At 42.8% G+C, this 26,564-nt stretch overlaps 1 protein-coding gene across 6 annotated transcripts; it reads left to right on the top strand.

The window, feature by feature from the left end:
* Positions 1-92: 92 nt before the first annotated feature.
* On the top strand, positions 93-21,813 carry LOC115150872 (serine/threonine-protein kinase Sgk3). 6 transcript variants are annotated; one of them, XM_029694648.1, is made up of 17 exons: positions 95-339; positions 4,298-4,518; positions 8,044-8,127; positions 8,649-8,721; positions 9,025-9,100; positions 9,428-9,503; positions 9,865-9,914; positions 10,107-10,164; positions 11,079-11,162; positions 11,277-11,408; positions 13,692-13,804; positions 14,537-14,573; positions 15,151-15,237; positions 20,243-20,338; positions 20,455-20,610; positions 20,846-20,935; positions 21,050-21,813. In XM_029694648.1, the coding sequence occupies exons 2-17, from the start codon at positions 4,441-4,443 to the stop codon at positions 21,215-21,217; spliced, it is 1,458 nt and encodes a 485-aa protein (XP_029550508.1). In that variant the 5' UTR covers positions 95-339; positions 4,298-4,440; the 3' UTR covers positions 21,218-21,813. The 6 variants fall into 6 exon arrangements, with proteins under 6 accessions (XP_029550516.1, XP_029550508.1, XP_029550527.1 ...); XM_029694656.1 differs by lacking the exon at positions 15,151-15,237 and having other exon boundaries at positions 93-339; XM_029694667.1 differs by lacking the exons at positions 95-339; positions 4,298-4,518 and adding an exon at positions 6,819-7,612.
* Positions 21,814-26,564: the final 4,751 nt, after the last annotated feature.

The raw sequence follows: 26,564 nt of genomic DNA, 5'->3' as shown, positions 1-26,564 counted from the left end.
ACCTTGTGTCGACGACACAGTCATTTCACATGTAACAAGGTGGTTTAGGTTGTGGCCTTGCCCACGTTCCACCGCTAGGGGAGGGTACTGTTTGCTAATGTTTCCACCTAAATGTTTTCATCCCGTGACTCATTTCATTTGAATTTGCAGCACAAACGTCTAGATGTATCCTGTTTCGAGCTACCCCTCCACTGAAGCTCGGAGTGGATGGTAGAAAGTACACGCTTTACCTTTGAGTACGTTTCTCATAGTTGAGTCAAACTCACCGGATTTTGTCCTCGTTTTTTACTAACACATTCATTTGCCTTCAGCGCGACACGTCATTGGAGTTAGTTGGAGGTATGTTTACACCTATACGTTTCTGAAATGTTGTCGTACAAGATGTCTTTGCAACTCACCGCATATCATTGCCTCAATATCGTTGTGCCATCTACAGCCCTAAAACTGTTAAATTGTGTCATTACGTAACTTTTTATTCAGTTAGAAATGTCTGTTCGGTAACTGAAAGTAACAGCAACTTACAGGACCCGGTTTCCCAAAAGCATCGTAAGGCTAAATTCTTGAGATGCTTTTGGGAAACCGAGCCCAGCGCTCTCTCTTTAACTAACGTTTTTCAACTAACAAACACACTTTTTTAAAGTCCTGGGTGTATTCATTACACACACATGTGATCTTATGACTTTCCTACTTAATTTAAAGGTTCAATAAAAAATTACGCCGATTCTGTTGCAAAAAGTTTTTTAAACGAAAGTAAACGGAACGAAACGGAGGGACCGACCAAAACAATGCAACTGTTTGGACTAATAATTATACTCTTATTCTTTTCTGTCTGTCTGTTCATGTAACGTTACTTTTCCACTTGTAATTTCACGTCAGTACAGTGTTCTCTGTTGAGATTGAGACTTCACTCTTGCTATGATGGGACTGTATGTAGGCTAAAATGTAACAACTAGTAAGTTTAAATGTATTCAACATTCTGGCCTGTAAGGAACGTTTCCACGATTTTGCAGGCATTCGTTTCAGGCTGTACCAATGACTTGTGTATTACAGCCTGATTAATCAGAGTTTTGCCTAACCAGCAGTCCAGTCCAGACGCCTCAGTCCTCCACCTTTAACAAACACAACACTGGCTGTCTGGTCACAGCCGGTAGATGAACCGACTACCATAATACACAGAGACAAACTCACATTATGTCTCATAAAGCTCTACTTCTCAGGATTGGGAATTATGGCTGTAAACGGCACCACTGAGAAGTAACAGACCAGAACTTAATGAGTAAAACTATTTGAACACTGGAGCATTTTAAATCTGCAAATAGGCCAAAAGTTGAATGATGAATATCTCTGAAAATCTAGAAGTGACATTGGTGTATTGAGACTGGTGGATCTACCACACAGCAGTCATTTTAGGGTGTGTTTCCTACTTGAGCCCCCCCCCCCCCATTCAATGTAATGTTGTAGCTTACTGTTATGGTTGGTTATTTTCAGATAGACCAGGCAAACAGGAAATACAAAACCAGTTTAAATGTAATTGTATTCAACATTCTGGCTTGTAGGGAACATTTACAGGATTTTGCAGGCATTTGTCTCAGGCTGTAAAAACCAATGAATTGGGCATCACAGCCTGATTAATCAGACTAGTTAGGCACACGCTAGGCTAGTCTCACACCTCCCTTTTTTAGAGAGAAACCTTTCATTATCAATTCCTCCCTGGGAGGATGTTTGTCTATTGTAGATTAGTGTCTCGGTGCTAATTTATAGCCCACAGGCTAACGGTAGTCGGCCCTTTAGAAATAATCCATACTGTTGCATAACAAATAGCCTAGATCTCTCACCAATTAAACAACATGTTGGTCTGTCTGTAAAAAATACCATTGATAAAGCTCCTATTGTGCCTATTTCCATGGCCATTCTTTCATACCAGCAGAGAAGAGGACACCCCTGTTTAGGTAGGCTATGTCCCCCAATGTCTACACAGCTTACTGACTGGGTTCATGCCACGCCTGGTTGCTCTTTCACTTCTGTTTATCAAGAGTTTCCTGACCTCTAGGTCTAACCGCTGACAAGACACGGTGTGCTGCTGAGACTCCTACAAATGATGCCGTTCAGATTGTTCAACATCCTTGGAGGATGTCCAGAAGGCAAGGATGTGTCTGAACAAACCAGGAAGAGGAGGGCTATTTCTGGTTGTAACATTGAGCTTGTCAGCACAAGTTAATTCAAGGCCAGTGTTGTAACTAAGCCTACGACATCTGACAATCACCAGTGAATGTGTTTTTGTTGTAGAATGTGAGGATTCATTTTCTTTTTGATGTATTTAGTGACCTAAATCCCCTGAACACACATTTAGGCTAAAGTCTGATTTCCCCCTATGTGATTGTTCGTGTGAATCACTGTAATATGGGTTTGAGGTTGCGGATTCGTCAAGAAGTTATATTCTGCATTCCAAATGAAGGAGTGTGCTATAGATTAGACTGCGGGTAGTTTATTTTTCTTTTGAACAAAAGTATTTCTGGAATGTTAAAACGTGGATTTTGCCTGGTGACCCACAGTCATTTTGCCAGGCTTGCATAGATGTGAATTTGAATTGAGTTTGGAACTGACGATCCCTGCACTTGTGCATTTTAACAGGCTTTCTCCCTTGATGTCTACTACGTGAGTTGAATTAGATCTCTCGACTCGGGACATTCAGTACAGCACAGTTAAACTAACTCTATCAGCATGGTATAGCCTACACCGAGCACACAATGCCAGGGTCTGAAAGAAATGACTTAACATGTTAGCTGACCTCACTCGGAAACAAAGGCTCGGTCACAGCGTCGCGCCACCAAACAAAGAGCTTTGTTTCTAAGATAACAGACATGACATAATCAGCATGTAAACGTTAACAAATCTGAACATGAAGAAAATACATTTCATTGAGGTTGCATTTGTAATTTCTCCATATCATTTCAAGGCATCATTTAAGCTATGATTGAGACCTGATGAAATTCTGCTTTCTCAATAAGTTCTTCAAGATGACTTCCATATAGGCTACTACGACCTCTGTAGAGAGTGGTCTCTATAATGGCCCTCTTCCTGTCTTGGTGGTCCCACTGTGCAGCTTCCTAAAAGTCTCTTACTAGCCTGTGTGCCTCAACCTTCCGCTGACTCGTTGAAGTTTATCTATAGGGTGGGAGGGAGTGGAGAGAGGGAATAAGAGGGGAGAGAGGGAATAAGAGGGAAGAAGGTCATGCAGTTCTGGTTCTGCCTATTGGGAGAGAGAGGGTGGGGTAGGAAGGGATTGTAGGCATGTGGTGAAGAGAAGGAGAGGTGGATAGTAGTGAAAATGTAGAGGTGAGATGAGTTGGTGGATAATAGTGAGGGAAAGAATTGAACAGGTCAGAGTGGCCGTGTAGGCCAAGTGGAAAGAATTGAACAGGTCAGAGTGGCCGTGTAGGCCAAGTGGAAAGAATTGAACAGGTCAGAGTGGCCGTGTAGGCCAAGTGGAAAGAATTGAACAGGTCAGAGTGGCCGTGTAGGCCAAGTGGAAAGAATTGAACAGGTCAGAGTGGCCGTATAGGCCAAGTGGAAAGAATTGAACAGGTCAGAGTGGCCGTATAGGCCAAGTGGAAAGAATTGAACAGGTCAGAGTGGCCGTATAGGCCAAGTAGAAAGAATTGAACAGGTCAGAGTGGCCGTATAGGCCAAGTAGAAAGAATTGAACAGGTCAGAGTGGCCGTATAGGCCAAGTAGAAAGAATTGAACAGGTCAGAGTGGCCGTATAGGCCAAGTAGAAAGAATTGAACAGGTCAGAGTGGCCGTATAGGCCAAGTAGAAAGAATTGAACAGGTCAGAGTGGCCGTATAGGCCAAGTAGAAAGAATTGAACAGGTCAGAGTGGCCGTATAGGCCAAGTAACAAGTGAGAGACTAAAGGGGAGTGTAGCAGGGGGAGGCTCGGCAGGGTAGCCTAATGTCTGTCTGCCCAGGATGATATGAGCCTGCTGTTGATGTTGCTGCTCACTGACCCCAGTGTGGTTTCTCCTCTGTCACGCTAGCTGCTAGAACCAGCAAGTCCCTCCACAACTGCTGAGGATCCATTTGACAGTGCTCTGCAATCAGCTCCACACAGGATCAATGTGTGGTGGCTAAGCTTGGGGTTTATTCAGGTGGTTGAAACGTTAAGAGGGTTGTAAGGTAGAAATGTAACATGATAGAGCAGGTATGCTCATTCTCTTATATGGAATTTAGAGCAGTATCCTTTCTTTAGAGTACATTTCTATCTATAATCTAATCACTCTCATCTCTTGTACACAGCAGTGAACCGGGATGGTCCAGTCGTCAATGTGAGCTCGGTCCAGGACCGGACGCTGTGTAGGAGTGCTGAGGGGCTTGACCTCTGACCTAAGCTGTGACCTGTTGACCCTTAAACCTCTGAACTCTGACCGCTCCAGCTCAGGATGGAGGAGCAGTCCAGCTGCCCCAATGTCAGCATCCCCTGCTACAATGAGCAGAGGGACAAGAAGAAGCGCTACACTGTAAGTCATGAGTTTAGTACACTCTCAGTCGGAATTAGATAAAACGTTGCGGGCTTGGGGGGAAAATAACCCCTGGTTACCTTGGTTTCACAGCAAAAAGTTGAATTTTTCAAACACGTATTTTTTTTTCTCCTTGTTTTAGTCAATTAGAAAAAAAGTACAAAATGTCTAAAGATTACTTTTCAACATTGCCTCCTCCCGAGCTTGCTCATTACTTAGAAAAATGTAAGAGAGGGACCTACCAAATGCCCCTTTTCATTATGGCGCTAGCAGTCATGTGAGTGCTAGCACGCTACCAACCAGAACATTAAGCTAGCCAGATCACAACTTAGGTCAGAGGTCAAGCCCCTCAGATGAAGCAGATGCTAAACTACAGGACTGTTTTGCTAGCACAGACTGGAATATGTTCTGGGATTTTTCCGATGGCATTGAGGAATACACCACATCAGTCACTGGCTTTATCAATAAGTGCATCAAGGATGTGTGTGTGTCCCCCCCCCCCCCCCCCCCCCCACAGTGACTGTACATACATACCCCAACCAGAAGCCATGGATTACAGGCAACATTTGCACTGAGCTAAAGGGTAGAGCTGCCGCTTTCAAGGAGCGGGACTCTAACCTGGAAACTTATAAGAAATTCCACTATGCCCTCCGACGAACCATCAAGCAGGAAAAGCATCAATACAGGACTAAGATCGAATCGTACTACACCGGCTCCGAAGCTCGTTGGATGTGGCAGGGCTTGCAAACTATTACAGACTACAAAGGGAAGCACAGCCGAGAGCTGCCCAGTGACACGAGCCTACCAGACGAGCTAAATTACTTCTATGCTCGCTTCGAGGCAAGTAACACTGAAACATGCAAGAGAGCATCAGCTGTTCCAGATGACTGTGTTATCGCGCTCTCCGCAGCCGATGTGAGTAAGACCTTTAAACAGGTCAACATTCACAAGGCCGCTGGGCCAGATGGATTACCAGGATGTGTACTCCGAGCATGTGCTGACCAACTGGCAAGTGTCTTCACTGACATTTTCAACCTCTCCCTGTCTGAGTCTGTAATACCAACATGTTTCAAGCAGACCACCATAGTCCTGGTGCCCAAGCACACTAAGGTAACCTGCCTAAATGACTACCGATCCGTAGCACTCACATCTGTAACCATGAAATGCTTTGAAAGGCTGGTCATGGATCACATCAACACCATCATCCCAGAAACCCTAGACCCACTCCAATTTTGATACCGCACCAACAGATCCACAGATGATGCAATCTCTATTGCACTCCACACTGCCCTTTCCCACCTGGACAAAAGGAACACCTATGTGAGAATGCTGTTCATTGACTACAGCTCAGCGTTCAACACCATAGTGCCCTCAAAGCTCATCACTAAGCTAATGACCCTGGGACTAAACACCTCCCTCTGCAACTGGATCCTGGACTTCCTGATGTGCCGCCCCCAGGTGGTAAGGGTAGGTATTAACACATCCGCCACGCTGATCCTCAACACAGGGGCCTCTCGAGTGCGTGCTCAGTCCCCTCCTGTACTCCCGGTTCACTCATGACTGCACGGCCAGGCATGACTCCAACACCATCAAGTTTGCTGGTGACACAACAGTGGTAGGCCTGATCACCGACAACGATGAGACAGCCTATAGGGAGGAGGTCAAGAGACCTGACCGTGTAGTGACAGGATAACAACCTCTCCCTCAACGTGATCAAGACAAAGGAGATGATTGGACTACAGGAAAAGGAGGACAGAGCACACCCCCATTCTCGTCAACGGGGCTGTAGTGGAGCAGGTTGAGAGCTTCAAGTTCCCTCGTGTCCACATCACCAACAAACTAACATGGTCCAAGCACACCAAGACAGTTGTGATGAGGGCACGACAAAACCTATTCCCCCTCAGGAGACGGAAAAGATTTGGCATGGGTCCTCAGATCCTCAAAAGGTTCTACAGCTGCACTATCGAGAGCATCCTGACAGGTATGTCAACTGCTCGGTCTTCGACCGCAAGGCACTACAGAGGGTAGTGTGTACTGCCCAGTACATCACCGGGGCCAAGCTTCCTGCCATCCAGGACCTCTATACCAGGCGGTGTCAGAGGAAGGCCCTAAAAATTGGCAGACTCCAGCCACCCTAGTCATAGACTGTCCTCTCTGCTACTGCACGGCAAGCGGTACCGGTGCGCCAAGTCTAGGTCCAAGACGCTTCTAAACAGCTTCTACCCCCAAGCCATAAGACTCATGAACATCTAATCAAATGGCTACCCAGACTATTTGCACCCCTCCTACCCCCGCTGCTGCTACTCTCTGTTATCATCTATGCATAGCCACTTTAATAACTCTACCTGCATGTACATAATTACCTCGACACCGGTGCCCTGCACATAAACTAACCATTTAAGGTATTTTCTGAACTGCATTGTTGGTTAAGGGCTTGTTAGTAAGCATTTCACTGTCTCTTGTATTCGGTGCATGTGACAAATACAATTTCATTTGATCAACACAAACAGACTATACAGCTACAATAGTGAGTGGAGTTAGAAATGGACTATACTAAACAAGTGAAATGTTTGTGGAAAACATAGCTATGTGTAGCCTACTTGGACACTGGGTCCCCACAATTTGCCACTCGCCCACACCGAATATCCTGAAGCCACAGGGCTCTTCTTGCAGGCTTCATTTCCCTACGTGGGAGCTTTGTGAACCTTAGGTCGGGATTTCTGACCTGGTTACATGTACGTTGAACCAACACAGCAATTTTTCTGCATTTGTTTTGTTATTTCTGTATAACAAAAAAATCTACGACGAAGTTGGCTCTTTTACAATGGGGAAGAATGTTTGTGGGCGTGGTTGAGGGGCATTCCTTCTTATGACGTGAATATCGACTGAGTATTAAGCTTGTCGAATGCTTCCCAGTCTAAACAGTTTGCATATATTCTGACAAAATGCTGTGCTATTTTTGTTTGTGGTGGTGTTGAGGCAAGTTGAAGTTCGGTAGCCGACATCTACGCCCCTTCGTCGGTCCACAGTACTACTCATAGTAGGAGAGGGAACTATGGACGGGATTCTTTAATGAAGTTTGTTGTCATTCAACGTGAGTCGATTATACACATTTTAACTTGAGAAATACTGCACCAAACATCTTAGTTAGATGTAAAATTGTGCGACTAAGACCTCTTCTGCAAAAACGTCAAAATGATTTAAAGACATCTTAGATTAATTCTGACTATTTTGAGGAACTGTACACTGGCTATGTTGTTGCTACGGTGTTTCAAGAGGGACAAACAGTAATATTGCTGCTTTTTTTCTCGTTTTTCAACCGAAGGTCTTTTTAAGGGAGTATGCGAGATACAAACTTTTGCTTCGCCTAGCCGAGTTCTGCTAGGAGCAAGACAAACCTAGTATGGGGATGCCTTTATAGTGTTATTGCAGACTGCATTATTACAGTATCTATAGAAAGTAGGGCATCATGTCTTTTGTCTAGATTTATACTAAAATGTGTTTTTCCCCCCCACATTTGTCCAGGTTTACAAAGTGATGGTCAATGTAGGAAGACATGAGTGGTTTGTCTTCAGGCGATACGCAGAGTTTGACAAGCTCTACAACACAGTAAGTGGATTTACTTTTTTTTATTTCCTCTTCGGAGGACAAATATATTTATTTTTTACAGCTTTTCTGCTACATATACACGTAAGTGGAAGTGTTACTGTGTAATAAATACATGTTGTAATAAGACTGCAGGCTTCCTTTCTTACTAAACCTTTTCATCAGAGATCAGCTGACTGAACTGGGCCAAGCTCGGTTTTTATCAAAACAGAATCCCTTATCAGATGTTTGAACTTTGAAGGTCGTAGCTTTTTTTTCAAGGGGTTAGCTCTTTTGTTTTGACTCAAGGAGGTGAAACCTGTGGAGTTGATGTTGTAAGACGTGTTAATGACATTTCACACATGTTATATTACTCACTGTATTTAGACTCTCTTACTGTGGATTTGTGTATAGTTGACATTTAGAAAATCAGGTAATTCAACTCTCATGATTGGGGTAGAGATGGAGAGCAAATGTGGTCCCCATGACCTACCTATCCTTATCTTTGATATAATCTGATTTGTCTGTCTTTTCGTTTTGTGCAGTTGAGGAAACAGTTTCCATCTTTGAACTTGAAAATCCCACCCAAGAGAATATTTGGGGACAACTTTGACCCAGGTGACATTGATGAATCTGTCATTGTCGGGTAAAAGTACAGTACACTACCTGTAACTGCACTTTTTAGTAGGTCAGAAATCAATACATGCCCCTCTGTTCTCCACTGTACTTCAGCCCAGTAATTTGTTTGATTTTAAATGTTTAACAAATTAGATCATGTACACATGACAAACTGGATTATGGATGATATGAAACTAAACCAGAACAACTAAGTGATTTTGTGTCTAGAAATTGTCTTTCATTTGTGAATACAGGGTCAATATTAAATATACTATTTATAACATTTTCCATTTCTTTTATTAGAGTTTATCATGCAAAGAAGAACAGGTTTACATGAGTTCATTCAGAGACTGGTCTCACATCCTCAGCTCAGAAACCAGTAAGTATTCTACAACTGACTTTACGGTAAATTAATTTAAAAAATGACCCGATTATTGCACTGTACTCGGATGGTTTGACAAATCAATCTGTATCCAAGGTCAGTTCTGCGTTTTCTCCCCTAATGGGTCTGGTTAGGATCTGGGGATGATCAGCTGATCCTAGATCTGCGACGAAGGGAGAATCTAACTCTGTTTTATGGCAGTATCTCCTAACCCAGTGATGTTTAACATGGAGTCTAAAAGCAGCGCTTTTCTAACAGCTGTGGCTTTGTGTGTGTCTGTCAGACCCCTAACATGTGACCTCTCTCTCGCCAACGTTCTGACAGGCCTGATGTCAGAGCATTCCTGCAGATGGACAAATCTCAAAACTTCTCAGACCCATCAGAAGACGAAGATGACAAGGTAGGCGATGACAGGACAGTATGATGTCTGAGGGAAGGAGATATGACTCTTTCAAAGATTGAGCGGTCATGTCTTTCAAATGAAGAAATGTTGACTAACATCTCTGCTCTGATACAGCACAAATTAATACTTGAAGTATTCTATGTATTGGATATTGTATTTTCAATGTGTGATCATTGATTCCATTATACAACCGTAATAATGCAGCAAATTCATATATTGCATTATCAGCATTGTCATTCTGTACAGTATGTGTGGTTCAAACCCCTTGAGACTTCTGGCAGAATAAAGGTTTAGATCCTATGGCCTCGCTTTTTAAACCTGTGTTTTTAACATAATCGGTTCCATCTCTGGTTTACAGAACGGCTCTACCTCCAGAAATATTAACCTGGGACCATCTGGAAATCCACAGTAGGTTATACAGTCTCACATTAAATTGAGGCCTGCAGATATTTCTGTTTTACCGGTGAAAATGTGTGTGCTTTCTGGATATCATTTTCCTCCAAGTAATCTTTGCAGGCCTTGTCATAGCCATTCATTTGTTCTAAAAATATATTTCTAGATACTTTTGTTTGCCAACCTTTTTTGTTTTCAACATTTCAGTGCAAAGCCCACAGACTTTGACTTTCTCAAAGTCATTGGAAAGGGGAGCTTTGGAAAGGTATGTGATTATGTATAATACAGTACATTATGCAGGGTTGCAAAATTCCGGGAACTTTAAATAAATACCCTGGTTTTCCAGAAATACTGGTTGGATGATTCTGGCATTCCTGCTTATTCCCTCCTGATTCTGGAATTCCTGCTTATTTCCTCCTGATTCTGGCATTCCTGCTTATTCCCTCCTGATTCTGGCATTCCTGCTTATTCCCTCCTGATTCTGGCATTCCTGCTTATTCCCTCCTGATTCTGGCATTCCTGCTTAATTCCCTCCTGATTCTGGCATTCCTGCTTAATTCCTCCTGATTCTGGCATTCCTGCTTAATTCCTCCTGATTCTGGCATTCCTGCTTAATTCCTCCTGATTCTGGCATTCCTGCTTAATTCCTCCTGATTCTGGCATTCCTGCTTAATTCCTCCTGATTCTGGCATTCCTGCTTAATTCCTCCTGATTCTAGCATTCTCCAAACAGGATTTCAGGAAAACCAGGGATTTTATTGAAAGTTTGGAGTTGTTTGATGAATTAAGGTCAATAATTAGTAAGGAACTCTCCTCACCTAGTTGTCTAGGTCTTAATTGAAAGGAAAAAACAAAAACCTGCAGACACTAGGCCCTCCATGGAATGAGTTTGACACTCCTGGTCTTGGGTCTTGAAGTAGGTCACTCAAAAGAGAAACTCACAGCAACACAAACAATGAATATTGGAACAATCAGGTATTTAGTTTGGTCTTTCCAGTGTGGTAACGAATACAGTTTTACTACTTTGTCTATTATTAGATTCCCTTTCTATTTGAGAAGTGATAGTCTTACAGTTCGGGATTTTCACTGCCTCATTGTTGGTACCGTATTGTCCCTGCTGTAATAACTGGGGGGGTTTAACAGCGAGTCCACCATGTTGTCTCTTCTCGCCCGCGTGAAGGTTCTCCTTGCTAAACGGAAACTGGACGGAAAGTATTACGCAATCAAGGTCCTGCAGAAAAGGGTCATCCTCAACAGGAGAGAGGTAATTTGTTCCAGAGTATTATTGAATTTGAAATGTTTCTTATTCTGTTTCTCGATGTTGGGTACGTTATTTGTAAGTTCACCCCAATAATAAAATGTTTCCTGTTTCCAACAGCAAAAACACATCATGGCGGAGCGCAATGTGCTACTGAAGAACATGAAACACCCTTTCCTGGTTGGCTTGCATTATTCCTTCCAGACGACTGACAAGTTGTACTTCGTCTTGGATTTTGTCAACGGGGGAGAAGTGAGTAGTTTCACTGATAATAGACACACACTGTTGAGTCACTGAGGTCAAAACACAGGAAACCTGCTAAAAAGCCCTGGGATATGAGCCCTGACCTGAGGGCAAGGACCCTTTATAAGCGTTGGGGCCGGTTCCACAGACCCAGATTAAATAGAATTTACATTGAAAGTTTATAGACAGTTGATACACTATCCAAACAGAATCTGTTGCGATCCACTCCCAACCCACCATTTGACAAGCACTGGTTTAAGCTGTACTCGTTTTAAGCTGTACTCGTTCACCTATACAGTTGATAAACTCATACATTTCGAAGCTCAACGCCTCCTTTTCAATAAAAGGAAGTGAGCAGTTGGTGAATGCTGAATTGCCACATCTGAATAAATGCCTCCTGGCCACTAGTGCAGCGTTGGCCAATGTAACTCTTATAAACATATTTATTAGCATTTCTATACATACCATTCTGGGACTGTCAAAAAGAGCCAAAACCAAGAGTGGTTCAGACAGCATATGGAAGGTTTGTAATGTTTCTCTAACATTGGTATAATGGCCAGTCTGTAAAAATATTTTGACTGTATTGAAATACAACAGATATCTTTACAAAAAGCTACAGAGGTCTATGGATATTCCAGATCTGAAGGCTATGTGCCTTAGCTAACGTCTCTGATTATCGTTGTCATCAGTATGTGCTTTAGCTGGGGGCACTATGCTAGATATCTCCTCCTAAATCACTGAATCTGAAAACTGGCAGTGTAGGTAGCTGGTGTTTTTCCAGGGAGCTGAGGCTAATCTCGTAGCTTCATGTCATGTTGATGCTTGTATTCAGGCACTCAGTTAATCCCCTCAACGTGCTGCTTGAGACAATTGTAATAGTGATGTGGAATTTACAGACAGGGCAGGAACTTTGACCCACGGCTGTGTGTCATGTCTTGGCTACAATTGTTAGCAACCTGGGCTAAATATTGTGGAAATACAGTGCCCTCCACTAATGTTGCCACCCTTGGTAAATATTAGCAAAATGTACTGTTAAAAAATATCTTTATTGTTTATCCTCTTGGTCTTTCATTAAAAAAAATCTAACCTTTAATTAAAGTTTAAAAAATGTAAAGAAAAAAATTATCATAAATATTTTTCTCAAATATGTGTGCCACAATTATTGGCACCTGTTCATTCAATACTTTGTGCAACCTCCTTTTGCCAAGATAACAGCTCTGAGTCTTCTCCTATAATGCATAATGAGGTTGGAGAACACATGGCAAGGGATCTTTCCTCCGTACAGAATCTCTCCAGATCCTTCCGATTCCGAGGTCCACGTTTTCTGTGGGGTTTAGGTCAGAGGACTGGGACGGCTATGGGATGGCTATGGTGAAACCTTGATTCTGCGGTCTGTGAACAGTTTTTGTATTGATTTTGAGGTGTGCTTTGGATCGTTGTCCTGCTGGAAGATCCAACCACGGCCCAGTTTAAGCTTCCTAGCAGAGGCATTCAGGTTTTGATTTAATATCTGCTGGTACATGATGGAGTCCATGATACCATGTATCCTAACAAGTTGTCCAGGGCCTTTGGAAGAAAAACAGCCACACAACATCAAAGATCCACCACCATACTTCACAGTGAGGATGAGGTGCTTTTCTGCATGGCTATCTTTCTGTCTACGCCTTGTTTGTTTCCAAAAAGCTCTATTTTGGTCTCATCTGACCATAGAACCCGGTCTCATTGAAAGTTCCAGTAACGTTTGGCAAACTGTAGGCGCTTGAGTTTGTTGTTTGATGACAGCAAAGGCTTTTTTATGGCAACCCTCCCAAACAACTTGTGGTTATGTAGGTGGTCATTTCTAGGGGTGCCAATAATTGTGGCACACATGTTTCGGAGAAAAATATTTATTTCATATGCATTTTTTTCAATAATTTTAATAACTTCAATTAAAGGTTTGATTTTTGTGAATATTTCGAATGAAAGACCTAGAGGATAATTGAATTTATTATTTTTTATTTTTTATTTACCTTTATTTAACTAGGCAAGTCAGTTAAGAACAAATTCTTATTTACAATGACGGCCTACCGGGGAACAGTGGGTTAACTGCCTTGCTCGGGGCAGATTGACAGATTTTTACTTTGTCAGCTCGGAGATTCGATCCAGAAACATTTCGGTTAACGCTGTAACCACAGCAAAGACATTTTTTTTCACAGCCCGGTGTCAATATTAGTGGTGGGAACTGTATCACGCCATGCTCCTATTGGTTCACCATGTCCTTTGGAACTGTCTCACTGTCCTCTATGATTCCAGCTCTTCTTCCATCTTCAAAAAGAACAGACCTTTCCGGAACCCAGAGCCAAGTTCTACATCGCAGAAATGGCAAGCGCACTGGGCTATCTGCATTCTCTTAATATAGTTTACAGGTACGTGGGTTGTTTGTGTGTATGTAACAATGTGTGTGGGCTTTGACTCTACAGGCTAACAGACCCAGGTTCAAATCCAGTTTGTGTTGCAAAGGCTGTATTGGATAAATGAGTCACCAATGTAGACCGGCTACCTGGGTGTCATTGCTCTGGTACACCAGCTGGCTGCTGGAGGTCTGTAGTAGAGAATCATCCTATGCTGTAAAACACGGTTTTCCACAATAACTATCCTGAATGAGCAGTGCATGCAACACACCCTTTACAATTATTGGGAAAGTCCCACTTCTAACGGCATCTTATGGTAAATCCCTGGAACTTTGGGAACATTTTTGAAGTGTTCCTATTTAAAGCCGTCCAAAGTAGTAATTTTCATTAAGTCAAACGTCACGGTTGCACGTGTATAATCATACATTAATTGACATGTGAGAGCAATTTTCCCTCAACAAGAACCTCAAGCCATCTACTCTGCCTGTGGTTTTAGTTTAGTGTAATGCTGGTTCTGTTAATCATGTACATTGTAATCAACTGGATCATGTCTGGATGCAAATCACTAAGATTAAATAACCCCTCTTTTGATTATTTGATTGTTTTGATACCCTCTGTTGCTGTTCAATTGGCCACTTTCCCAGAAGTAGTAAGATAATAGCCATTGTAATCCATTAAGCACAATTCTATTATCCAATAACAGTGACTTTGGATAATGAATGTTCATGAGATGTATTTTTTTCACAGGGATTTGAAGCCAGAAAATATCCTTCTCGACTCTGAAGTAAGTGTGACATCCTAACTCGGTTTGCAGTGCATAAGTAGTCTGTTCTATGTGGAGTAGCTTAGGGCTGTATTCATTACAACCTGCACTAGCAAACGTATGCAGTCTGTCTGTTTACAAACAGCTGTTCACTGGAACTGGAAGCATCCTCCCATGGCTGTAGTCTACCTGGTATTTTTACATTACCTCAAATAATTCTGCAATTCAATTTAACCTCAGTTAAAAGTTGTACTTTAGTAAAGCCCTTACTAAGTGTTGGCAGTGTTTACTACAAGTCAGTGGAACAAATTATGAATGTACCAAACAAACCAATCCAAGCATCTGTGGTAAAGCCTAATCCTTCACCAGCTGACACAAACGGCAGTTTCACTTTCAGTTTAAGTAGAGAATGCTTGTGATTTGATTATATTTTACTCGTTCCTGACCGGCCTTGTTGAGAAAGTGAGGAAATTTGTAAGTGGGCTACTCTGTCCAAAATTCCACAATGACAATAGATTATTTAGTACTGACTGAGGATAATGGGCCATCTGTGTGGCGAACAGTGTCTAAAATGTTCCCTGTCTCCCCTTCTTTAAAGGGACATATAGTTTTGACTGACTTCGGGTTGTGCAAGGAAGGCATTTCCCAAGCCGAGACGACAAGCACATTTTGTGGGACACCCGAGGTAACATTAAGCGTTTAGTGCAGTCGATTAATGCCGTGTCCTTTTTGCTGCCGTTTGGTTCACATGACATGTCACAATGTAGTGTCAAGTCACTACTAATTATTAACAAAGGAAATTGTACATAATGAAGAGAGAGGCATGAAAGTGGTTAATAATTTGACATGCCTGTCTCCATTTTAAGTGCCATATACAGTGAGGGAAAAAAGTATTTGATCCCGTGCTGATTTTGTACGTTTGCCCACTGACAAAGAAATGATCAGTCTATAATGTTAATGGTAGGTTTATTTGAACAGTGAGAGACAGAATAACAACAAAAATATTGAGAAAAACGCATGTCAAAAATGTTTTGCATTTTAATGAGGGAAATAAGTATTTGACCCCCTCTCAATCAGAAAGATTTCTGGCTCCCAGGTGTCTTTTATACAGGTAACGAGCTGAGATTAGGAGCACACTCTTAAAGGGTGTGCTCCTAATCTCAGTTTGTTACCTGTATAAAAGACACCTGCCCACAGAAGCAATCAATCAATCAGATTCCAAACTCTCCACCATGGCCAAGACCAAAGAGCTCTCCAAGGATGTCAGGGACAAGATTGTAGACCTACACAAGGCTGGAATGGGCTACAAGACCATCGCCAAGCAGCTTGGTGAGAAGGTGACAACATTTAGTGTGATTATTCGCAAATGGAAGAAACACAAAAGAACTGTCAATATCCCTCGGCCTGGGGCTCCATGCAAGATCTCACCTCGTGGAGTTGCAATGATCATGAGAACGGTGAGGAATCAACCCAGAACTACACGGGAGGATCTTGTCAATGATCTCAAGGCAGCTGGGACCATAGTCACCAAGAAAACAATTGGTAACACACTACGCCGTGAAGGACTGAAATCCTGCAGCGCCCGCAAGGTCCCCCTGCTCAAGAATACATATACATGCCCGTCTGAAGTTTGCCAATGAACATCTGAATGATTCAGAGGACAGCTGGGTGAAAGTGTTGTGGTCAGATGAGACCAAAATGGAGCTCTTTGGCATCAACTCAACTCGCTGTGTTTGGAGGAGGAGGAATGCTGCCTATGACCCCAAGAACACCATCCCCACCGTCAAACATGGAGGTGGAAACATTATGCTTTGGGGGTGTTTTTCTGCGAAGGGGACAGAACAACTTCACTGCATCATTTGACGGGGCCATGTACTGTCAAATCTTGGCTGAGGGAAGGAGGTTCTCACCCACGGCATTGAAAATGGGTCGTGGATGGGTATTCCAGCATGACAATGACCCAAAACACACGGCCAAGGCAACAAAGGAGTGGCTCAAGAAGAAGCACATTAAGGTCCTGGAGTGGCCTAGCCAGTCTCCAGACCTTAATCCCATAGAAAATCTGTGGAGGGAGCTGAAGGTTCGAGTTGCCAAACGTCAGCCTCGAAACCTTAATGACTTGGAGAAGATCTGCAAAGAGGAGTGGGACAAAATCCCTCCTGAGATGTGTGTAAACTTGGTGGCCAACTACAAGAAACGTCTGACCTCTGATTGCCAACAAGGGTTTTGCCACCAAGTACTAAGTCATGTTTTGCAGAGGGGTCAAATACTTATTTCCCTCATTAAAATGCAAGTCAATTTATAACATTTTTGACATGCGTTTTTCAGAATTTTTTTTGTTGTTATTCTGTCTCTCACTGTTCATATAAACCTACCATTAAAATGATAGACTGATCATTTCTTTGTAAGTGGGCAAACATACAAAATCAGCAGGGGATCAAATACTTTTTCCCCCCACTATACAGTACTATGTATAGAATGGGCATGAGTAATGTTTTCCAGGGCAGTGTATGTAATACGGCATAATAAGAACCTTTTAATCTCTAGAATAGGGTTGCAAAGCTACCAGTAATTTACCAAAGTTGCAATCTATAGTAACTCGGATAATATATACTTGAATAACTTTAAAAAAATATATATATATACACTGCTCAAAAAAATAAAGGGAACACTTAAACAACACATCCTAGATCTGAATGAAAGAAATAATCTTATTAAATACTTTTTTCTTTACATAGTTGAATGTGCTGACAACAAAATCACACAAAAATAATCAATGGCAATCCAATTTATCAACCCATGGAGGTCTGGATTTGGAGTCACACTCAAAATTAAAGTGGAAAACCACACTACAGGCTGATCCAACTTTGATGTAATGTCCTTAAAACAAGTCAAAATGAGGCTCAGTAGTGTGTGTGGCCTCCACGTGCCTGTATGACCTCCCTACAACGCCTGGGCATGCTCCTGATGAGGTGGCGGATGGTCTCCTGAGGGATCTCCTCCCAGACCTGGACTAAAGCATCCGCCAACTCCTGGACAGTCTGTGGTGCAACGTGGCGTTGGTGGATGGAGCGAGACATGATGTCCCAGATGTGCTCAATTGGATTCAGGTCTGGGGAACGGGCGGGCCAGTCCATAGCATCAATGCCTTCCTCTTGCAGGAACTGCTGACACACTCCAGCCACATGAGGTCTAGCATTGTCTTGCATTAGGAGGAACCCAGGGACAACCACACCAGCATATGGTCTCACAAGGGGTCTGAGGATCTAATCTCGGTACCTAATGGCAGTCAGGCTACCTCTGGCAAGCACATGGAGGGCTGTGCGGCCCCCCCAAAGAAATGCCACCCCACACCATGACTGACCCACCGCCAAACCGGTCATGCTGGAGGATGTTGCAGGCAGCAGAACGTTCTCCACGGCGTCTCCAGACTCTGTCACGTCTGTCACGTGCTCAGTGTGAACCTGCTTTCATCTGTGAAGAGCACAGGGCGCCAGTGGCGAATTTGCCAATCTTGGTGTTCTCTGGCAAATGCCAAACGTCCTGCACGGTGTTGGGCTGTAAGCACAACCCCCACCTGTGGACGTCGGGCCCTCATACCACCCTCATGGAGTCTGTTTCTGACCGTTTGAGCAGACACATGCACATTTGTGGCCTGCTGGAGGTCATTTTGCAGGGCTCTGGCAGTGCTCCTCCTGCTCCTCCTTGCACAAAGGCGGAGGTAGCGGTCCTGCTGCTGGGTTGTTGCCCTCCTATGGCCTCCTCCACGTCTCCTGATGTACTGGCCTGTCTTCTGGTAGCGCCTCCATGCTCTGGACACTACGCTGACAGACACAGCAAACCTTCTTGCCGCAGCTCGCATTGATGTGCCATCCTGGATGAGCTGCACTACCTGAGCCACTTGTGTGGGTTGTAGACTCCGTCTCATGCTACCACTAGAGTGAATGCACCGCCAGCATTCAAAAGTGACCAAAACATCAGCCAGGAAGCATAGGAACTGAGAAGTGGTCTGTGGACTCCACCTGCAGAACCACTCCTTTATTGGGGGTGTCTTGCTTATTGCCTATAATTTCCACCTGTTGTCTATTCCATTTGCACAACAGCATGTGACATTTATTGTCAATCAGTGTTGCTTCCTAAGTGGACAGTTTAATTTCACAGAAGTGTGATTGACTTGGAGTTACATTGTGTTGTTTAAGTGTTCCCTTTATTTTTTTGAGCAGTGTATGTATATATATATATATATATTACTGTATTCATTTTCTATATCGGTGTCCAAATTGTCCATGAGTTTCTTGTAGATAAACTATATGGTTCCAGAGAAAACAGCCTAATTAATAAAGAAAAAAACATCTTATCAATTAATGCATTATTTTCTATTCACTCTGCAAATCTTTAAACTATTGACTTTTTTTCACAACTGCCACCAGTTTTACACCAAAACATTTACAACCGACATGTTAAATACATGTATAAATAAATATGAAGGATATTTCATTCAGAAACTCTCTGGTAAAATCCTTTTTTATGTACTTATTTAACATGTCAGTTGTAAATGTTTTGGTGTAAAACTGGTGGCAGTTGTGAAAAAAAGTCAATAAAATGAATACATTTTTTGGAAGTTATTCATGTATATATTACCTGGCCTCCTGAGTGGCGCAGTGGTGTAATGCTGATGTCACTACAGACCCGGGTTCAATCCCAGGCTGTGTCACAGCCGGCCGCGACCGGGAGACCCATGAGGCGGCGCACAATTGGCCCAGCGTCATCCGGGTTAGGGGAGGGTTTGGCTGGTCTGGGATGTCCTTGTTCCAACGCGCTCTAGTGACTCCTTGTGGCGGGCCAGGTGCATGCGCGCTGAATTCGGTGGCCAGTTGTACGGTGTTTCCTCCAACACATTGGTGCAGCTGGCTTCCGGGTTAAGCAAGCAGTGTGTCAAGAAGCTGTGCGGCTTGGCAGGGTCGTGTTTCGGCTCTTGACTTTCGCCTCTCCCGAGTAGCAGCAATGGGACAAGACTGTAACTACCAATTGGATATCACGACAATTGGGGGGTAAAAAGTACAAAAAATAAAGTGTTTATTACCTGAGTTACTATAGATTGAAATCCTTTACCAGCTGACTCATCGAGACACATCTCTCATGAACGGCAGCCATTTTCAGTTTAAGTAGAGAATGCTTGTGATTTGATTATGTTTTACTCGTTCCTGACCGGCCTTATTGAGAAAGTGAGGAAATTTTGTAACTGGTCTACTCTGTCCAATTCCACAATGACGATAGATTATTTAGTACTGACTGAGGATAATGGGCTGTCTGTGTGGCGAACAGTGTTCAAAATGTTATTAAACACCGGTATTCACTAAGTTGATGGTTTATATTTAAGATAATGTTTTATAGCTTTGTCATTGTTTTTATTTGAAAATCCTCTTATTTGATTATTTTATATATCTTACACGTGATAAGGGCCAGCGATAATGACAGACACCGGTTATAATCTGAAGTACACAAAAAAAGGCCATCTTGTAAAATACAAAAATGTGAAAGTTACCAAATTCTGGTAATTTACTTGTAGTTTATGTAGAAAGTTTCCAGTAATATACCCTTCCTTTGCAACCCCAGTCTAAACCACTGTTCTGGATTGAGACTGAAAAGGCCTGTCAATGCTAATGTGTGTAACTCTGTCCTCTCCCCAGTACCTGGCTCCAGAGGTCCTGAGGAAACAACCGTATGACAACACAGTGGACTGGTGGTGTCTGGGATCAGTGCTCTATGAAATGCTCTTTGGCCTGGTGAGTTACAGTAGTAGACAATGAAAACAGGAACAATATTTACTGTCACCCTTGACATGCTGCCTGATCACGCGCTGCCCTTACACTAATACAGCTGTCTCCCCTCTGTTCCACAGCCTCCGTTCTACAGCAGAGACACCCATGAGATGTATGACAACATCCTCCACAAGCCCCTGATGATGCGTCCCGGAGCGTCCAACACGGCCTGGTCTCTCCTGCAGGCTCTACTGGAGAAGGACGGCACACACAGACTGGGCTCCAGAGATGACTTTGTGAGTGGTCAGCATCAGTCTTATAACTGTGACTAGTGTATTGCCATAGCTGATGGCATCTGACTCCCCCTGGTGGAGAAATATTGTCATGACAAGGAGTTTCTCAATAGCTGCAGTGTTCATTTCTCCTGGGCAGATGGATTGCATTACACCACTTTTATCAGTATGAAGTAAATAACATTTGCCTTGGCCGTTCTAGAACCTAAACATAAATGATATTCTATATTTTTTTCAGAATGAGATCAAAGCTCACTACTTCTTCTCAGAGATCAACTGGGATGACCTGGAACAGAGGAAGGTTCCACCTCCATTCACTCCCAATGTGGTAAATGTTCTCAGGATTATATCTGATTCTGATCACACAGACACACACATATGTAAGACACCAGACCACAGGCATGAATGAACTGAATGCTTTTTTTTTCTCCCTATTTTGCAGAATTCTCCTCATGACATCACAAACTTTGATCCAGAATTCACAGGCGAGACTGTTACGAACTCTGTGTGCTATACTGAAGATTCCATAGTCAACGCCATCGTGATGGAAGCTGACGATGCCTTCCTAGGTTTCTCCTACGCACCACCCTCAGATGACTCCTTTCTGTGAAAGACTCGCTGTGAGGACCTGCCCCAGAGTTCTGTGAAATTGCCTTAACTCAGTGTTCTTCTATCATGGTCCTGTTGATCCACAGCATATGCAGGCTTTTGTTCCAACCCAGTGGAGCTTGTGGATTAGTTTAATCATGTGTGTTAGTGCTGGGCTGGAAGGAAAGCCTGCACCCCCTGCTGGTCTCCAGGATCAGGACTGAAGAACAGTGCCTTAACCTGTCCAGATTCTTTTGAATAAAAGGGAATTCATACTGTGGATGAACCCATTTTGAGAAAAGCTAAAGCTAGCAGAAGTTGTCATCAGACAGCACTTATGAATATGGTTTGGGCTGCAGTGTGTCAAGAAATCTTTATTTTTACCTAATTATATTTATATAACAGAATATATTTTTAAGAAATGTAGGCCATCTTTCTTGACACGCATTGTTGGTTGGCTTATGTTGATCCACATAAAGTGGTGTCAATGTTGGTCCTTTTGTTTGAAGAAAATCTAAACATTCATGGTGTCTTTTCAGGGTGGGATGGGTAAAACTAATCCCCAAAATAAAACCCAAGTTTAGAACTAGAATCCTTCATTAAAACAATACCAAGGCATTGTGCCCTCCACTTCTCTCTACAAAGCTAAGGGATGGTGCTGGAGAAATGTAACCACTCTCAAATTCATAGACAGAGCTATGGATACAAGGACTGACCATCCATGATATCAAATGTATAGTTTTAACCATGTTTTGAGGCTATACAGTGTTTTTTACATTGTTTACAAACTATTTTGGGTTCTAACGGGTACAACAGGTGAACTAAGCTCATGAGGCATTCTTGAGTTATATTCTTCAATAATCAATGGGTATATACACCGTGTGGACAAAACATTAGGAACATCTGTTCTTTCCATTACAAACTGACCCGGTGAATCCAGGTGAAAGCTCTGATCCCTTATTGATGTCACTTGTTAAATCCACTTCAATCAGTGTAGAGGAAGGGGAGGAGATGGGTTAAAGAATGATTTTTAGGCCTTGAGACATGGATTGTGTGCCATACAGAGGGTGAATTGTCAAGACAAAATATTTAAGTGCCTTTGAACGGGGTATGGTAGTAGGTGCCAAGCGGACTGGTTTGAGTGTGTCAAGAACTACAACGCTACTGGGTTTTTCGCGCTCAACTGTTTTCCATGTGTATCAAGAATGGTCCACCACCCAAAGGACATTCAGACAACTTTACACAACTGTGGGAAGTGTTGGAGTCAACGTGGGCCAACATCCCTGTGAAACCCTTTTGACACCTTGTAGTGTCCATGCCTTGACGAATTGAGGCTGTTCTGAGGGGAAAAGGTGGTGCGAATCAGTATTAGGAAGGTGTCCTTAATGTTTTGTACACTAAGTGTATATCATTCATTTATAAGTACGTAGCAATTAAGGATTCTAAGTGGGGAATGAAACAACTTCCTCAATCATTTCTGTTCCACTTTAAAAACAGACTGTGGCCTTAATGAAATGACAGTGAACATGTCATTATATTCTCAGAAGAACAGCTGAAAGGAATTGTGTTTTGTCTCTTCCCTCTTTAAAAGATGGCTTATCTTAGTTCATTTTTTTTCTCAATGGGGAATACTTGAGAGGTCACTGAATAGAGCCTTGTGTTGACAGAGGTAATTTAAGTTCATATTTTGATGAAGTTCATAGACCTTTTCTGTGATGGCTCCATCCATGACTTTACCTTGCAAACAGATGCTGAGCCATCTGATTGCTTTCTAGCTATGTTGGTTGCTTGCCTGTCTGTATTATAGCTTACATCTCTTAATCTTGCTTTAATTGACACTCAGATATTACTCAGAAATCCTCAACCACCATCATTTTGGATTTTCACACAATTTCTAAGTAGTGAGTGTGGTCAACAGTCCTCATTGTTCAATACAATGTTTTAGTTGAGAAGTACTGTACACAATAAAATAAGAATGAAACTATGTTGTGTGTTTTAGGATGTACAGTGCATTCGGAAAGTATTCAGACGCCTTGACTTTTTCCACATTTTGTTACGTTACAGCCTTATTCTAAAATTGATTAAATACAAAATGTTCCTCGTCAATCTCCTCACAATACCCCATAATAGCAAAGCAAAAACCGTTTTTTTTAACATTTTTGCAAATGTTTTAAAAAGAAAAAAAACAGAAGTATTGAGACCCTTTGCTATGAGATTTGAAATTGAGCTCAGGTGCATCCTGTTTCCATTGATCATCCTTGAGCTGTTTCTACATTGGAGTCCACCTGAGGTAAATTCAATTGTTTGGACATGATTTGGAAAGACACACACCTGTCTATATAAGGTCCTACAGTTGACAGTGTATGTCAGAGTAAAAACCAATCTGTGAGGTTAAAGGAATTGTCCATAGAGCTCTGAGACAGGGTTGTATCGAGGCACAGATCTGGGGAAGGGTACCAAAAAATGTCTGCAGCATTGAAGGTCCCCAAGAACACAGTGGCCTCCATCATTCTTAAATGGAAGAAGTTTGGAACCACCAAGACTCTTCCAAGAACTGGCTGCCCAGCCAAACTCAGCAATCAGGGGAGAAGGGCCTTGGTCAGGGAGGTGACCAAGAACCCAATGTTCACTCTGAAAGAGGTCCAGAGTTCCTGTGGAGATGGGAGAACCTTCCAGAAGGACAAACATCTCTGCAGCACTCCCCCAATCAGGCCTTTATGGTAGTGTGGCCAGACGGAAGCCACTCCTCAGTAAAAGGCACATGACAGCCCGCTTGGAGTTTGCCAAAAGGCACCTAAAGACTCTCAGACAATGAGAAACAAGATTCTCTGGTCTGATGAAACCAAGATTGAACTCTTTGGCCTGAATACCAAGCGTCACGTCTGGAGGAAACCTGGCACCATCCCTACGGTGAAGCATGGTGGCAACAACATGCTGTTACTGGGAAACTAGTCACGATTGAGGGAAAGATAAACGGAGCAAAGTACAGAGGCCTTTGATGAAAACCTGCTCCAGAGCGCTCAGGACCTCAGACTGGGGCAAAGATTCACCTTCCAACAGGACAACGACCCTAGGCACACATCCAAGACAACACAGGAGTGGCTTCGGGACAAGTCTCTGAATGTCCATGAGTGGCCCAGCCAGAACCCGGACTTGAACGCAATCGAACATTTTTAGAGAGACCTGAAAAAACGCTCCCCATCCAACCTGACAGAGCTTGAGAGGATCTGCAGAGAAGAATGGGAGAAACTCCCCAAATACAGATGTGCCAAGCTTGTACCTTCATACCCAAAAATACTTGAGGCTGTAATCTCTGCCTAAGGTGCTTCAACAAATTACTGAGTTAAGGGTCTGAATACTTATGTAAATGTGATATGAGTTTTTATAAATGTGCTAAAATGTCTAAAAAACTGTTTTTGTTTTGTCCTTATGGGGAATTGTGTGTAGATTGGGGGGGGGGGGCAATTTTAATCAATTTTAGAATAAGGCTATAATGTAACAGAATGTGGAAAAAGTCAATGGGTCTGAATACTTTCTGAATGCACTGTATATGGAGATGGGTGACTTGGCTGGTTGTCTTGTCTGTACTCTACAGAAGTGCGCAGTTCTTATGTTCAGGTGGCCGGTGGCTGCGACTGTCAGGCGCAGGTCCCGTGCTAGCTACTGAGGTCTCTGTGGCTGAAAGCTGGAGCTAACTAGCTTAGCTAGTTTGTCAGTAACAGAAAATTGAAAATGTTTTCTTATTTAGTCAGTTTTGTCTTTAGACATTAGTGGAGCTCTTCAACTTGCTGAAGACTGCAAACCATTCAACGTAAGTTTAGGGGTAGTGGTAGGCTAGCCATCGAGAGCTTTCGATGAGCTGTCAGTGTAGCTACTGGGATTGAGTCGTGGTCCAGAGGGGGTAACCTAGGCAACCCTGTATCCACAGGAATGTGGTGACGTGAGAAGCAGACCTTCATAGATAACAGGAAGCTCTTATGATAAATAACTGATGATCTGTCCAATTTGATTTAGCTATATATTATAAAGTCAACTAATATCACCCAAATCCATATTCCCTTCAGATCCCTAGCAGAGTGAGGCTGTATATCTGTTCTGTATCAGTGTGAACCCTTCTGACCTAATGGAACTGGATCCTAGATTGGGTGGCTGTGCTCTGTGACCCCCTCAAAGCTACGGCACTATTTCAGTCAGTAAGTCCAAAACATCTCCCATTACCCTATTCAAATCTTGAATTTGGAACATACCCGAATTGACGTTTTGTGTCACTCCCCATCAGATTTGTTGCCAATAAAGACACTCTCCCTCGTATAGAAAATACACACAGTCAGGCGAATGTGATCCTGAAGTTTCCACTCCTCGCTCCGTTCCCTGAGTACACCCTGGATCTCTGAGTTTCCTCGTGGTTCCATGTGCTGGGAGGTGAGAACGACACCACTAATTGGCTCTGTCCCTGAATGATATCTGATGAAGTAGCCTCACATGCCATGCTTACATGTAGCTGTTGTTTAATACAATACGGTTTTGAAACAGACAAGTATCTGGTAGAGCTTATCCATGTCAAAGCACTGGATATCCTGAAAGTCCATCCTCCCAGGCCCTCAGGTACCAGTCTGTCACCCTGTTTCTCAGAGGTAGGCTCACATTCTGGTAAATTTATCATAATGGTAATTTTGCCCAAACATTTTGTAATGTGCACGTACAGCCCAGTACATCACTGGGGCCAAGCTTCCTGCCATTCAGGACCTATATACCAGGCCGTGTCAAAGGAAAGCCCCAAAGTTGACATTGACCCCCCCCCCTTTGTTTTTACACTGCTGCTACTCGCTGTTTATCTATGCATAGTCACTTTACCTCTACCTACATGTACCTCTGCACATTGACATGGTACCGGTACCCCCTGTATATAGCATCGTTATTGTTGTTTTATTGTTAGACTTTTTTGTTGTTGACACTTTCGTTTATTTAGTAAATATTTTCTTAACTGTATTATTGGTTAAGGTCTTGTAAGTAAGCATTTCACTGTAAGGTCTACACCTTTTGTATTCGGCGCATGTGACAAATAACATTTGATTTGTATTGCAAGTCATGACTTTGTTTTCAATAGATGTGACTTCGATTATCTCCTTAGAAAAGGTTACTTAGACATTTATGAATTTCCTCTTCCTTTTTGAAAACAAACAATCCCAGTGGGGGAAGAGTGAAAATAAACAGATGTTTGAGTAGCCAGCCATGCAGTAGTACCCCTGGGTGAGATATTAGGTGTTCCTGTCCCCTCCAATAACATTGTCCAGCCATTACCCCCTGAGAGAGCAGTGATTCTCAGTGCCAGTATTTGCATATTCTGTTGACCTAGTCTTCTGGAGGAA

This window comes from Salmo trutta, chromosome 2, assembly GCF_901001165.1.
Source record: "Salmo trutta chromosome 2, fSalTru1.1, whole genome shotgun sequence".
NCBI classification, from domain to species: Eukaryota; Metazoa; Chordata; class Actinopteri; order Salmoniformes; family Salmonidae; genus Salmo; species Salmo trutta.
The sequence above is the reverse complement of the archived record's forward strand: the minus strand, read 5'-3'. Positions and strand labels throughout refer to the sequence as shown.